Source organism: Lepidochelys kempii, chromosome 1, assembly GCF_965140285.1.
Source record: "Lepidochelys kempii isolate rLepKem1 chromosome 1, rLepKem1.hap1, whole genome shotgun sequence".
NCBI classification, from domain to species: Eukaryota; Metazoa; Chordata; order Testudines; family Cheloniidae; genus Lepidochelys; species Lepidochelys kempii.
In genome coordinates, this window is record NC_136380.1 from 230489102 (window position 1) to 230504518 (window position 15417).

Below are 15417 nucleotides of genomic sequence, written 5' to 3' on the forward strand. Positions count from 1 at the left end.
ATTCTGCAAATACTTATGCATGTGAGTAAATTTAGTCACATACATAAGTGTTTGCAAGATTGGAGAATACCTTTATAATTAATGTTAGCTATGTGATAGCTATGAACACTGATGATCTGCATTTAGTATTAGTTAATAGGTTCAGATGGAATCCTGTTTGACTGAAAAATATTGTAGCTGTATCTTTTTATTTTGATTATTGACATTTATATATTTAGAGTCAAATTCTGCCTTTGGATGCCTCCAGCAACTGTTAAATCAATGGATAGTGGGATTATCTCAGACCATACTGAGTTTGTACATTTAAAGAGATACTTGTCACTGTGGCAAGCTTCACAAAATACATATCAAAAATACATTAAATTGATGGGTACTTCTGATGTTGATAGATTGTGTTCAGATTGAATCTTATATCTTGACTATCTAATCAGCCCACCCTTTTTGCTTAGTTCTATTAACTTTGTGTCACAATCCAGCTTTTCTGATGTTGCAGTTGTTTCTGTGTTTGATACACTGGATTGTGACATGACTGAATAAGCAGCAAGCTAATGTTTCTATTTATGCACAAGTCTATTAGTCGCAGGGATGAGAAAAAAATGCAGAAGTACATGCCTCAAATAGTTTCACAAGCTCTACAATTATTTGTGTCTGCTGTAATAGAAACTCTGAGGATGATGTGCCTGTTTTTCATAAATAGTTACTGAAGTATAATAGGGCTCATTTTATTATAGTGTCATAGGGTTCAATCCTGTGAACACTTACTCACATGAATAACTTATGTGAGGAGTTGCATCTTAAAACGAACTATTCATGTGGGGTGAGCGTTTATAGAATAGGATCCATACTTTAAAAAAAATACTTTGCTAAATATTAAAAAAGATGTAAGGAAAGGTCATTCTTATGATCTCTGCTGTCCAGTGATTAGGAGACTGAGAGACTGAAAAAATAATTATATTTTAGGTATGATGAAGAGTTGGCACAAAGTGATGGAGCTGATCGTGATTTGAGAAGCCGTTCTGGGCAATCCATTGGACTAAAAGGAAATCGAGCAAGAGATTCAGGAAAGCCTGTGCTCACCACGTGGAAGTAGTGACAAAATCAAATTAATATCAAATCAGTAATATCTTACTGAAACTCAGTGCTATACTCTTGGCAGAAAATTTTGAACTGAACACTCTGGCTTTGGACAGCTTTCTCTCCTTTGGACAGCTTCCTTCTCTATTGTGTATGGGAGTTAATAACTCTGAAACAGGACAAAACACATCAAAGAAATATTTGTACCAATATGAGACAGGTTTGTATGAAACAGGCTTTGTAACGTGAGGTATCTAATCAGCTATTCTAATAGTAAACTCACTAGTTTACTGCAAGAGTATTATGCTGCATGTGGCTATAGCAAATCAATTGTAATGTAAAGAATTAACATATTAATTGCATTAAATTTTTAAAAGCATAACTACTCCGACTTGAGAACCATGGATATTTTTTCAACAAATGGCTGTTTTCACTTATAACTCTCTTAAAGAACCTTCTTAAGAAATCTGATGTTAATTCAAAGTATTCATTTTTAAACGAACCACTGGTTTGGTGTGCAAGATTTTGTTTTCCAGACTGTATATTGTAAGTAATCTATCTCTACACTTGTAATTATACAGTTTTAACTCCTTTGTAATGAATTAAGTGTGTAAAAAATTTGTGGTCAGGATTGAGTATAGGTTCTGTAGGAAACCTAGAAAAAATAGAATTTTGGACCTCAGGGTGTCATTTCTCTGTGTTCCAGGATTAATCTTGAAAATAGAATCTAGAAAGGTCAGAGGTGATGAGTATTATTGTTGTATAGTTTACATTGGCATGATGACAATTAAATTCCTTGATACAAGTGCAGTCTCTTCTGGCAACATTTACAATACAAGCCTTGCTGAGCTGTGATTGTCAATGCACAGTTAATGATTTTTAGCTAATGTTGAGATTTAAAAATAAATAAATCCCAAAATGCTGAGATTTTCAGATGCATTGAAGCTATAACTCCTCAGGAATTAAAATTACATGGAAGGGGAGAATCTCTCATATAGCAAGTTGCTGTGTTATCACATTTGACATTTATTTTTACTTCTAAGGTGATTTTGGACATACCTGAATAAACTTCTTCCTGCTTTTCCTCTTGAACATACTGTAATAAATGTCAACCCCGCTGCTCAGTGATGCCTGTAAATCTTTGCTTGCATCTATACAGCTCTTTATATATGTGTGCGTAGACATAGGTATGTCTGTATTTTATAGATTTTATGTTCTGTAACAAAATTCCATTGCATTTAATAAGCCATCTCCTATGACTCTGATGTCAGAAGGTACAATAGCTACAAATAGCATAAAGCGACATAAGTTAAAAAGTCAAAGATTGCCGTCTTTTAACTTGTAGAATATTATATATATAAACTAATCAATTGTATGATTGGCGGCTACCTCTGATGTCACAATTTTAGCACTCATCAAGAAGATACTCAGAGCTGCTTTAACATACAGCCCAAAGTTTGCGGGAGAAAGAAATCTCCAAAAGTACTTGAGCTATCATAATAAATCTCTGCTGAGCACCTGGATCTCCCTAAAGGATTAATAGCTATATAGAATGAATGAGGGACATTTTATATGCAATTCTAATCATTGTTAATGTTGTAGGTTCTGTTTACATATAGAAAGTCAAATGCAAACCTTGGCATGTCTTTCCACCAAATCCCTGGTCCTTTAAAGTTATGGAAATTCACCCCTTTCGTTAGGAGCACTGTAATAGGTCATCAGAAGATTGTGTCTTGAACTGAGATTAAGGAGTACTTTTTACATGATAAAGAAATTAAATCCACATAATTTCCAGCTCCCTCATGTATTGTTGTGTACCTCATTCTGGGTTTTGTTTGTACATTTGAGTCTTGGCAGGGTGAGACCTATGTCTGGAATAGATTTCTGGTATTGAATGCCATATTAGTGATGACTTGTTTAAGGGCAGATGTTTCCTCCTCCACCTCCTAGGCACTTGTTGCTAGGAAATGTGCAATGGTTTAGGCATTTGGAAATATTACACTGCTGTAAACAGGAGTATTTTACAGCATGGCTGATTTCTTAATATCTTACAGTTCCATTTTTTTTCTAATTTCAGAACATCCAAACTGTGATTCTTGGCTCTTTCTCCCCTTTCTACATCCCATCCATGCACAGTGCATCTATCTGGTAGCATTTGGCTACATTCATTCTCATAGTTCCATTACAGTAGCCTCGCTAATACTATCACTGTTATGTATTGTGTGTACTACCTCATTACCCTTTTTCTGTATGAGGACTTTATGGGGTGAAGATGGTGTATGGAGAAATCGGACTGTTTGCAGTCAAGATCAGACTCTTTGCCTTTATGTATAATGAAGTTTTATTACACTAGAGTCATTGGGACATTATTAAGCCTGCTTCTAAGATGGAGCTAATGTGGACGAGCAGGAATAGGCCTGGGATATGTTGTATTAATGGCAGTGGAATAAATGGGTCTAGAGTCAAAGATAATAGTATGATCCTGGCACTGTACACCATTAAAGAGTTAAACATCATTTGGGGTTTGGAGTACAGGAACATTGACCATTTCATGGCAAGCGCGTTAGAAAATTAATACAAATGTTTGGAAAATTATTGGATACACGAGAAAAAAGAATAAAAACCCAAACAAAGCATATTGAAATTGAGTGGTTATGCAAAACACTTAAAACCTATTAAAGGCCCCTTTTTAGACAGAGAATAACTATTAGTTTCTTATTCTGTCAAGCAATCCTTTTTAGTGGGAAAGAAATGGTTAGTCTTAAGTTTCAAGTGGACTGCTCTGCATGGTCATACTTTTCCTGTTTTTTACAAGACAGTCTAAAGGGGAGAAGATAGGATAGCAAAGCAGTAGGGGAAATACAGTATGGCTTTCGTTGATCTCAGTCACAGATAGATGCTTTGAGCTGTCAGATAAACCACCTCAGCTATTTCTCTGAACCCTGGCTCACTTCCCTGGTCTGGGATCCCATCTCAGTGGTCTAGTCAAGTACCTCTCCTTTACTGGTCCTTCTCAGGCTGGGCAGAGTTGGATGAGCTGTCTCATCCCACCATACTGGTGCTGTGCAATGCAGTTGGTCTCAGGATCAGGTGAAAAACCGAGGCGGGGGGACATGAGTAACATAGAGGGAGATGGAAAGGAACATGAGGGAAGGGAAGACAGCAGGATCTTGCATGCATCAGACTGGGGTCCTTCATGGTCCATTAGTGATAACAGGGTGTCATCACTTGTGTGCAGGTCTGGGTGTCCTGATGACTGAGGGTCCCCAATGAAGGGCACAGTCTCTGGAGTGGGACAGAGACCTGCCTGCCTTTTCCCAGGAGTCCACTGCCATTTTAATTCTCAAAGTCCACCCAAAAGGGCATGATGGGTGGAATAGCCCATACCCTTGTTACTTTGTCATCCAATTTGTCCTAATTGGCAACACATTAATTTCTGATTCCATTCTCCCTTTGTTTGCCAGTTATGATCCTTATGCCGTCCTTGGGTGGTATCAATAGATGGCTCCTTTTTTGACTAATCCAGTCTTATTTTTCTAACTCTTGCTGACATAGAGAAACAATTTTATGTAACAGGCTAAGTTGGATTTTCATTACCGGACAATTTAGAGCAGTGGTTTTCAACCTTTTTTCATTTGGAGACTTATAAAAAATGTCAAATGGAGATGTGGACCTCTGGAAATCTTAGACATAGTGGGGTCCACAGACCACAGGTTGAAAACCACTCCTTTAGAGGACCAGGCCACTGCACAACAGATAGCTAGGCCAAGTGCTACTTTTACAAGCGGAGAGACTTGCTGCAGAACACACCCGTGATGCCGCTGCTCAGTTCTGGCATCCCACTGACATTCTAAAGAATAAGTTCTTTGAGGAAGGGACAGGATATTGCTGCACATTTGTACATGGGGCCCTGACTTGCTTAAGGCAGCTCAGCATTACTGCAATATAGGTGATAGATGATGATAATCTGTATATGCAAGTGGCTCCTACCTGATGCTATTACTGTTGGCATCTCTGGTGTTCCATAGTTACTTCCTTAACACTTTTATGTGTAAAGAATGTGCCTTGTTGCCTTGGCTTTGCCTATTCCTTATTTCCAGGACACTTTTTGTCTTTTAGAGATGATCATCTCCCTCAATATTTTTAAATCTATCTGTAACATACTAACTTTATCCCAATGTACATCTCTCCTAGAGATTTAACTTCCATTAATTCACATTCAGCATTAACCAAGCTGGGACATAGTTGTTTCTAAGACTTCCATCATCCTGTGACAATTAAGTGCAACTAGAAGGCACTTGCTGTCATTTCTTGGGCTCCTGCCTTTGAAATTCACATCCCTGTGACAAACAGTGGAGTGCAAATCATTTCTATTTGGTTTATCTCTTGTCTGTTTTTTTAAAAAATTGTTTTATACCTGATACAGTGATGACAAATCAACAGTGGTTCATTCCTGCTATTCACATTGAGTGTTTTTATGTAATTGTTTTGTTTTAAAAAGGGGAGAGGTGGAAGGTGTTCGGGGTTCACCTGTTACAGACCTAGGCGTTCTTTAAATCAAAAAAATAAATAAATGTCTCCCAATCATGTTGTCTTCCTCTGCTGACTTTGGGTGAAGTTGCAGCCCTGTTGAAGTCATAGGAGTTTTGCCATTTAATTCACAAGAGCCAGGATTTTGCCTATGGTGTATACTAAGTTTATATTTATGTGTTTGGGTCACACATAATATTCTCTCACACAGAGCACAGCAAAGTTATAGAACATCTGTATATTGTTTATATTCTGGACGTTTTAGTAGTGTAGCTGTCATTTTGGGCCTGAGGCTGGTTCTCATCTGTGTTCACTTTTCTGTTCGGAAAGCATATTCTTAATTTGTTTTTTAACGCTGTGGTGAAGTATCTTTGAAAAATTGTATTTTACAAGCCATAACCTTCTCAAAATGTTTCTGAATGTAATGTGATCACAGGTTTTTGTATATAATTTATAGTGATGATAGGAAATTCTGACTTTAACCACTCCATCTCTGGTGTTCCATAGTTACTTCCTTAACCACTAGTGCCAGGGCAGGCTGACCCCGCCCTTCTGCCTCGGATAGACCCTTCCATTTTCCGATGGGACCCTCCACCAGCACAGGGGGCCCCCTAGGACATATGAGTGCCAGCCAGTAGTCTCCATCGTCCCTCACCCATCGTCCAGCACTGGTGTCCCCCTAGTGCCTCACACCTCCCCCTTGCACTGCCCTTTCTCCCCCCTCCCAGCACTGGGTAGGGTCCTCCAATGCCACCTCAAGGCCAGGGTCAGCCCTTATCATTCCCCTGCCTCAGGGTCCTCCTTGCCTTTCAGCTCTTCAGCCTTCAGGTCCTTCTCCCCACAGTACCACCCACCAGGGACTGGGATCCTCCAACCATCTGCTTTTCCGCCTCCCCTCCCCCTCCCAGCCCCCAGAGAAAACAGATCTCCGAGACCCTCCTCCATGCTGGAGGGTCCTGGGGTCCCGCAGCACCAGGGCACATATAGGCCCTCCGAGAGCCACCCAGTTCCCGAGACATGGGCTCTCAGTGTTGCGAATGTGTAATTACATTTTCAAAAAATCCACTGAGGGTAATGAGACCATATGTACCTGGGAAGTGAGTTTGCTGCAAGGAAGTCCAGGAAGGTGGATTTCAGAATGTAAGCAGCGTGACACTGATCGTGATCGGTGAGTTTTTTTTAAATTATATGAACTTCATTATAATTATAAAAAAGAACTACAATATAATATAACATAATTATACAGCTGGGCGCTATCAATATTTAACCTGCCGCCAGCCGCTGCCCTTGAAGTTCACTCTAACCAGATTTCCCCTGTATAACAAATATTAAGTAGGGCCCCATACAGGCTAATTTGCCCCGGGCTACGCACCCCCCTAGGGATGCCCCTGCTCATGGGGGTGGTTTTTTCACGGTCCCGAGCAACATAAGTTATACCGCAGCAAGTGCTAGTGTAGACATAGTCCTAGTACACGGAGCGTGACAGCGCGTTGTTTCACGTATGAGGACAACATGGCCTCAGGCACAGATCCTCAAGGGTATTTAAGTGTCTAACTCTCATTGCTTAAATATCTTTTGCAGATCTGGGCCAAAACAGGAGTGGGAGAAGGAAACAAAGGGGGCATATACATACCTTTATTTTAAATTGTTTATTCCTAAGGAACACAACCCTGTACTGCTCATTAACTAAATCTAAAATTAAGACAAAACTGACAACAGCCACTCTCAGGTCACCCAGAAAGTTTTTTCTAGCTGGACTGGGAAAAGCCTAAGGCTTACCATGCTCTCATTTGATAGTAAGAGATGATTATGTGGCAATCAGGGAGCCCCTTAGTCCAGTACAGTGAACCTTTGCACTCAGCCAAGCAATCCTAAAATGTGGTCTGTTGTGCAAAGAAGTTTGGCAAGACTTGGCAGCTGCCCCAGGGGAGCAAATACATTGGAAAGACAGTCTGCAAAAATTCTGACTTCAGCTAGTATAACTTGACAGGCAGAGCTAAAATAGGTAAACTCCCTGTCCCTAAAATACTACTCTTCACATGCTCAAGTGATTATTGGACTGACAGACAGCAATGTATGAATAATTAAACAGACAAGCACAATGCAGGCAGGATAATTATTATAACTACATCTATAAAGGGGATATTTATTGCCAGAATTGGATATGTAGGTGAAATTTACTTACTAGACACAACACTAATGTTTCTTTCTATTAATTCTTTAGTATGGAGATGATAAAACTTTCACAAAGAATAGCTTTCTGCTGCTGCTTTAGGAGCTTTATTAGAATAAGGGAAATAGTATTGTTCCTAAATCTACTTTTTCCATCTGCTTCACAGTAGAACTTCTGCCTAGAATGTCCCCTAGTCCTTCCTGCCTGGCTTCCTCCTATAGAGTTAAAAAAACAATGCACATATTTACACAGAAGACAGACGGTGCTAAACTATAACACTGGAACACAACAGATCAGGCTCATCTATCTGGAGAATAATGCTCTGTAATTATAAACAGTTCTTCTTAAGCAATCACCATTCAGTTTACACAAGTGGGTGTATAACCAGAAGATAATTTACATTGTGGGTCTGATTTTTAAAATAGCCTCTTTTAAGCCTCCACAGTTGTGGGAACAATTTCATGCCATCTGGTAGTTTGATATTTAAATATTAACTGTTATAGTACTGACATAATAACTACTCAAGATAGTTAAGTCTCAGGCAAACTGCAAAGAGCTACAAAAGGATCTCTGAAAACTGGGTGACTGGGCAACAAAATGGCAGGTGAAATTCAGTGTTGATAAATGCAAAGTAATGCACTTAGAAAACATAATCCCTACTATATATATAAAATGATGGGGTCTAAATTAGCTGTTACAACTCAAGAAAGATATCTTGGACTCATTATGGATAGTTCTCTGAAAACATCTACTCAATGTGCAGTGGCAGTCAAAAAAGCAAACAGAATGTTGGCAATCATTAAGAAAGGGATAGATAATAAGACAGAAAATATCATATTACCTCTATGTAAATCCATGGTATACCCACATCTTGAATTCTGCATGCAGACGTGGTCGCCCCATCTCAAAAAAAGATATATTGGAATTGGAAAAGTTTCAGAAAAGGGAAACAAAAATGATTAGGGGTATGGAACAGCTGCCGTATGAGGAGAGATTAAAAAGACTGGGACTTTTCAACTTGGAAAAGAGACGACTAAGAGGAATATGATAGAGGTCTATAAAATCATGACTGGTGTGGAAAAAGTAAATAAGGAACAGTTATTTACTCCTCATAATAGAAGAACTAGGGGCCACCGAATGAAATGAATAGGCAGCAAGTTTAAAACAAACAAAAGGAAGTATTTTTTCACACAATGCACAGTCAACCTGTGGAACTCCTTGCAAGATGATGTTGTGAAGGCCAAAAGTATAACAGGGTTCAAAAAAGAACTAGATAAATTCATGGAGGATAGGTCTATCAATGACTATTAGCCAGGATGGGCAGGGATGGTGTCCCTAGCCTTTGTTTGCCAGAAGCTGGGAATGGGCAACAGGGGATGAATCACCTGATAATTACCTGTTCTGTTCATTCCCTCTGGGGCACCTGGCATTGGCCACTGTCAGAAAACAGGATACTGGGCTAGATGGACCTTTGTTCTGATCCAGTATGGTTGTTTTTATGATGTCCACAGTTAATTGACCTGAAGAACTGGAGGCTGTTTCTGAAAAACAGCCTCATAATTGCATTACTCTTTTGCCAAAATAAAAAGAAAGTATATAGTTGAGGAAAACTGATTTTGGTAGTTGTTTTATTCAAACGAATTAGATGAATTTATTTGAAAGGTTATTCATCTTGATTTCTAACAGTAAAAAGGTGCCCATTTATTACTCTGAGCATTTCTGATATGTGTGTATGTATTAAATTACAAAGAAGACAGAAGTAGGAGCAAACTCAGAAAAAGTCCAGCAAATTCCATTCTCAAATCAACCCCATAGCTGAGACTTTCCCAACTATTATGATGGTGTAACCAGTGGCTCTCAACCAGGTGTACATGTATCCCTGGGGTATACAGAGGTCTTTCAGGAGGTACATCAACTCATATAGATATTTGTTAGTTTTACAACAGACTACAGAAAAAGCACTAATGAAGTCAGTACAAACTAAAATTTCAAACAAGTACTTCTTTATACTGCTCTATATACTATACACTGAAATGTAAGAACAGTATTTATATTCCAATTGATTTATTTTATAATTATATAGGGAAAAATTAGAAAGTAAGCAATTTTTCAGTAATAGTGTGCTGTGACACTTTTGTATTTTTATGGCTGATTTTGTAAGCAAGTCGTTTTTTAAATTTTAAGTGAGGTGAAACTTGGGGGTAAGCAAGACAAATCAGACTCCTGAAAGGGGTACAGCAGTCTGGAAAGGTTGAGACCCACTATTGTAACGTACAATACTTTGTAACTTACACAAGATGCACCAGTTCTTTAGATTATTCTGTTTTCATATTTTATATCAATATAAAAATAAATTTATAAATCACCATCTAGTACCATTACAGGAAATTACCCACTAGAAAAGTAGGCACAGTATATAATGACTGATCCAAAATATTTCACATTGGAAAAAATAAGATAGATATACAAACAGCCTCTTCCAAATAAGTTGACCATTTAAATGGTCAAATTAACTGAGTCTAGTGGAGCTAAATTCATTTCTCTCTCTCAATTCAGAGTTTGCTGTGTGGGTATATATGAACGCTAAGGCAACTATATTGTCCCTAAAGAAAATGGTACTTGTTTGAAATCTTAAAATTTTTAAAAGATTACAGATATTATCTGTTTTGTAGTTATGACGGACTCTTACTGAAGTGATGTAAATATAAGAATAACAAAAACATAGCTATACAGCATGCAACAACTGAAGGAATTGGGTGGAATTTCTATGCAGAGAAAGCCATCTGTACATAACAGAGCATATGGGAGGTATCAAAGGACACAAAAGTATATTTAAAAATAGTTAGACAGTATTGCTAATAGTTTGTTTCTATCCACTACTCATGCAGAGTTGAGAGGAAATCAGAGACGTTTTGGGGCAACTTCCTGTTCTGTTCCTAATACCAACACCAAAAATTTAATTGTCCACCAGGAGGCCAATGTGAGCTATCAGCATTTGGCCCTCCTATTTAAAAAAAGATTAACTAACCTTTGCCAGGCCAAATTTGCAACCATTTAGCATACACTAAATCCATTCAAAAAGGCTTGAATAATCAAGGTCCACCATGAATTTGCGTGTGAACTAATATTATTATTTCGGCCATTAGTTTCTCATGCCTAGAATACACCAGAAAATAATTTAATTTGAAAAATTAGATTTTTTTAATTGTTCCAGTCAAAATTATTTAAACTATTAATGGATGCATCAGCATCTCTCAATAAATAATTACAGTGGCAGAACTTTTTAGCTTATCTCATCGTGCCAGAAGGGTCCGGTAGGAAACACTCAATCTGGCAGCAGATATAGAAATATGTGTAGATATAGTCTCACTTCATTCAGTAAAAGCGGAGACCTCTGAGCCTGAATATGTATATAAACAGATTCTTAATCTAAAATTCACATTTTATGAATGGGAAAAAATTATTTGAGAAAATGTTTATGTGCATTGTTTGAGCATTTGATTATGAGAGTGTATAATGTGTATGGTCCTAATTCTTAAAATTGTTAATCATGTGCTTAACTTTACTACTGTGAATAGTCCTGCTGAAGTCAAGTAAAGCATGTTCATAGGTGTTTGCAGGATCAGGGCTTCTGGGTGCGTGTGTGTGTGTGTGTGTGTGTGTGTCTATATATATATATATATATATATATATATATATATATATATATAGACACACACGTGCACACAGACACGCACACACATATATATCTATATATCCATATGTAAAAACAAATTTTGCTCTCAGATGTAAATATAGTATAATTTCATGTGGAAGTCAATAAGCTGATCAAAGATATACACTGAATGATTTTAACAGTGCTGTATTTTAATTGCTTCCAAACCACCCCCAAGAAAATGGGGGAAAGTGCAATTAAAATTATATTATTATAGTATTGCCTTCTTGGGTGTCTGAAAGACTTCCTAGTCATTCTTTAAAAAAGAGTGGGAGGCATTCTATGACCAGAAGAGGGTCTTAGCCACAACTAAAGTATAAATAGTAATCCTTAATATGGTGCACTAGGGCAACCAACCATTCAAATATTAAATTAAGATGCATTATGTAAATTGTCTTAATTTTTTCTTTCAATGTAGCTTGATTCTTTCTTTCTGCTTTCCTTTTACATTATATATTCTTTTGTTTTTCTTTATTTTCTATATTGTAATTTTTAGAGCTTATTATAAATATGGGAAATTGACATGAAATATTGGAAAATATGCAAATATAATTGTATTTGACAGTGTAATCTCACACCAGCCTCAATGTGCAGTGTTAAAAATCTTCATCCAGATTTTAGCATAAAACTGTTTAAAAATATTCAGTTCTGTTCATTCTTCCATTCCATTTATGTACACTTCAGCTAAAGATTCTTATTGATCCTTTTAAAGCATCTTCAGGACATCACAAGCTTGGCACTGTGTTATGATTCTCAGTTCCATACAATATTGGGGTCATGGAGCCCACTCTTGGAAGGCCTCTATGCAACATTAAAGTAATTTGAGTTCCATATGCAGAGGGCTTGCAGGACTGGAACTGGCATACTGCTTTTGCACCAAAACACAGGAGGGCCAATTTAGTGTATCCATCAATATAAAAACAGGTGTATGGAGAAATGAGGCATGTACAAGTCCACACACAGTGACAGATCTTTAGATGAGTAAGGAATTGCCGTCTTCAGCTAAAAAGTCAGCTCTGAATTTTTTTTGCAAATGAACCTGGACCTAATTTTATATAGCTTTGCACCTTGTGTAGCCATTTACACTATTGTAACATTGGTGTAAAATTAGAGTGATCCTCTGACTTACACAGATGATAGTGTTTTATATACACTTGCTACTCATTTTGCACGGGTGCAAATGACTCAGAATGTGCAAGGCAGTGGATAATCACGTCTCAGAGGAATAAATTATTCCCATTATTTTGCCACCCAAACCCACAGTTCTTACTCGGTCAAATTCCCCTTGACTTCAGTGTGCCTGAATATGGACTTCAAGAGTGGACCAGTGAACTACAGTTAGTTTCTGGTTCATTCTATTTCCTAAATCTTCTAACAAGTTTGAGCATTTTTGGATGATGCATTCCAGCTAAAGAAATAAACAAGTGCCTAAGGGAGGTTGAGGATGAGGAAAGTTTAAGGCCCAGATCCTCAAAAGGTATTTAGGCACCTAACTGGCATTGAAATCAATCGGAGTTAGGTGCCTAAATATCTTAGAGGATCTGGGCCTAAGAGCTTTGGTAAAGGTGAGTTTTAGCTCAGGTAGTGTTCAGGCAAAATGAAAATAATAGAATTTATGATCATGTGAAATAGTTTGTAATTCTATGTGAAGTTAACTGATTGACACAAAGCTTCATTTCATACTGCGGTGGGAAAGTCTCCATAGGGGAATAAAACAAAATGGAAAAAGGAATGTAAGCAAATAAGTTGCAAGCATCAACTTCTTTTTAAACTCGGAAGCATTGACCTTTTCCTATCCAATATCAAATGAAGTCCTATGACTGTAATGAATCTGAATCATATTTCTGGGGATATATCTTCTGAGGGTAAAATTCATCCCAGTGCAGAGGCCTCATAACACGCTCCTCACTGAAGCATTGCTTAAAAGTTGCAGAGTGCCTTGTGTGTGTGCTACTGCACTAGGATAAATTTCACTCTCAGAGAACAAATATAACTCTAATTTATGTTAATGAGTTATGCACATGCATTGACAGAAGACTATAATACTCCCTCTTGTGACAAAAACTGCCATAATAGAAGAAGGAACTCTAGAGCTGTATCATAGCCCTAGGAGCTGATCCTCTACTCCTACTACCTTCCACCCAAACTGTGCAATGTGAGAACATTGTAGGCAGGCTGGCAGCAAGTGCAGAAGGTGGGAGGAGAATTTTTAAAACTTAAGGGGAAAAAAAAGAGTTAAAAACATGGAACTCCTAATGAGAGACAAGAGAAAACATAGGATGGGGGGGGGGGCGGTGGGGGAATTATGATTACTGTAGTCTTTGAGCTGGACTTTAAGAGGAAATGCTCTTCCCCTGTTTAAAATATATAGGTTAGCAAGGGCAGGAACAGGATAGGAGAAGAATTTTACCAATGGTAAATACTATTCAAGTACAGTGCATACCAGTGATAGAGGAATAACCAAAGAATATTATTGTAAAGGTGACTTGTTCAAGGACAACCTCAATCTCACATGTAGTTGACTGACAGAAACACTAAGGCCCATGCATTTTGATTCTCTGTGAATTATGGGTAGGGCCCGACCAAATTCACAGCCATGAAAAACACGTCACGGACCATGAAATCTAGTCTCCCCATGTGAAATCTGGTCTTGTGTGTGCTTTTCCCCTATACTATACAGATTTCACAGGTGGGGGGGAGCAGCATTTCTCAAATTGGGGGTCCTGACCCAAAAGGGAGTTGCAGGGGGGTCAGAAGGTTATTTTAGGGGGGTTGCCACACTAATTTCTGTGCTGCCTTCAGAGGTGGACAACCAGAGTGTGGCAGCTGCTGACTGAGGGCCCAGCTCTGCAAAAGTAAGGGTGTCAATATCATGCCATCCTTACTTCTGTGTTGCTGCTGGCGGCAGCTCTGTCTTCAGAGCTGGGCTCCCAGTCAGCAGCTGCCACTCTCCAGCTGCCTAGTTCTGAAGGCCCTGTTTCCACCACCAGCAGCACAGAAGTAAGGGTAGCAGTACTGCAACCCCCCCTACAGTGACCTTGCAACCCGTGCCCCGCACAACTCCTTTTTGGGCCAGGGCCCCTACAATTACAACACCATGGAAGTTCAGATTTAAATAGCCGAAATAATGAAATTTAGTATTTGTTAAATCCTATGACCGTGAAAATGACCAAAACGGACCCTGAATTTGGTAGGGCCCTAATTATGGGCTTTGGTTGTCAGACAAGAGGGGTACTCTGTTACTGAAGGAGGCATCCTTAGGATGAGAAGCAAAACTGAGGTCTTGACCTTTCTGAGCCATTAAAAATTCCTTGACACTTTTAAATTCTTGATCAAATTCCAGTTCAGGAAAATTAATTTTTTCTTTCCTACGTTCCCACGGTAGTTTAAATTGGACAGGACATTTTTCTTTACTGCCTATGCTAAAATATTGCGCAGTATTACTTTTGTGCCATTAGAGAGCAGCCATGTTCATCTGAGAGAGCTGGCTGCATTGGCGTGGTAGGCAAAGCGTTAGGATTTTTTAGCATGAAGAGTACTATAAAAATGTGTAATATTTTGATGAGATGATCACAATTAAAGAAAAAGCTTCTTTTTCTGTGAGGTCTAACCCTGAGATCTGTATGTTACCAGTCTCTGAGAAAGTACAGAATTAATAACAGTATTAGTAAAATCTAAATAGTAATATTGAATTATCAATGTTGGGCCATGGATTGATTCTGTAATAAACTTAGTTAATGCAAACAGCGCAATGTCATTTTTTAAAGTATGCATTTTCTGAGCACTTTGCCCTCAGGTAACGTATCTTCAGACGCGCGCCAAGGCAAGCTTTTATTTTACGTTAGCGGCGAGAGCAGCGACAGCTCAGCACCTAGGACCGACACGTTGACCGCCTCACCCCCTCACCACCCGCCAACTTGCTCTA

The 15417-nt window shown here is 38.4% G+C and overlaps 1 protein-coding gene across 7 annotated transcripts in view; it reads left to right on the forward strand.

The window, feature by feature from the left end:
* Positions 1-9859, forward strand: part of TTLL1 (TTL family tubulin polyglutamylase complex subunit L1) — a 44253-nt gene extending 34394 nt beyond the window's left edge. For all 7 annotated transcript variants that reach the window (XM_073316879.2, XM_073316897.2, XM_073316909.2 and 4 more), the window contains one exon: positions 961-9859. In XM_073316879.2, coding sequence (XP_073172980.1) covers positions 961-1090 — 130 coding nt within the window. In that variant the 3' untranslated portion in view covers positions 1091-9859. The remainder of the gene's footprint in view (positions 1-960) is intronic.
* Positions 9860-15417: the final 5558 nt, after the last annotated feature.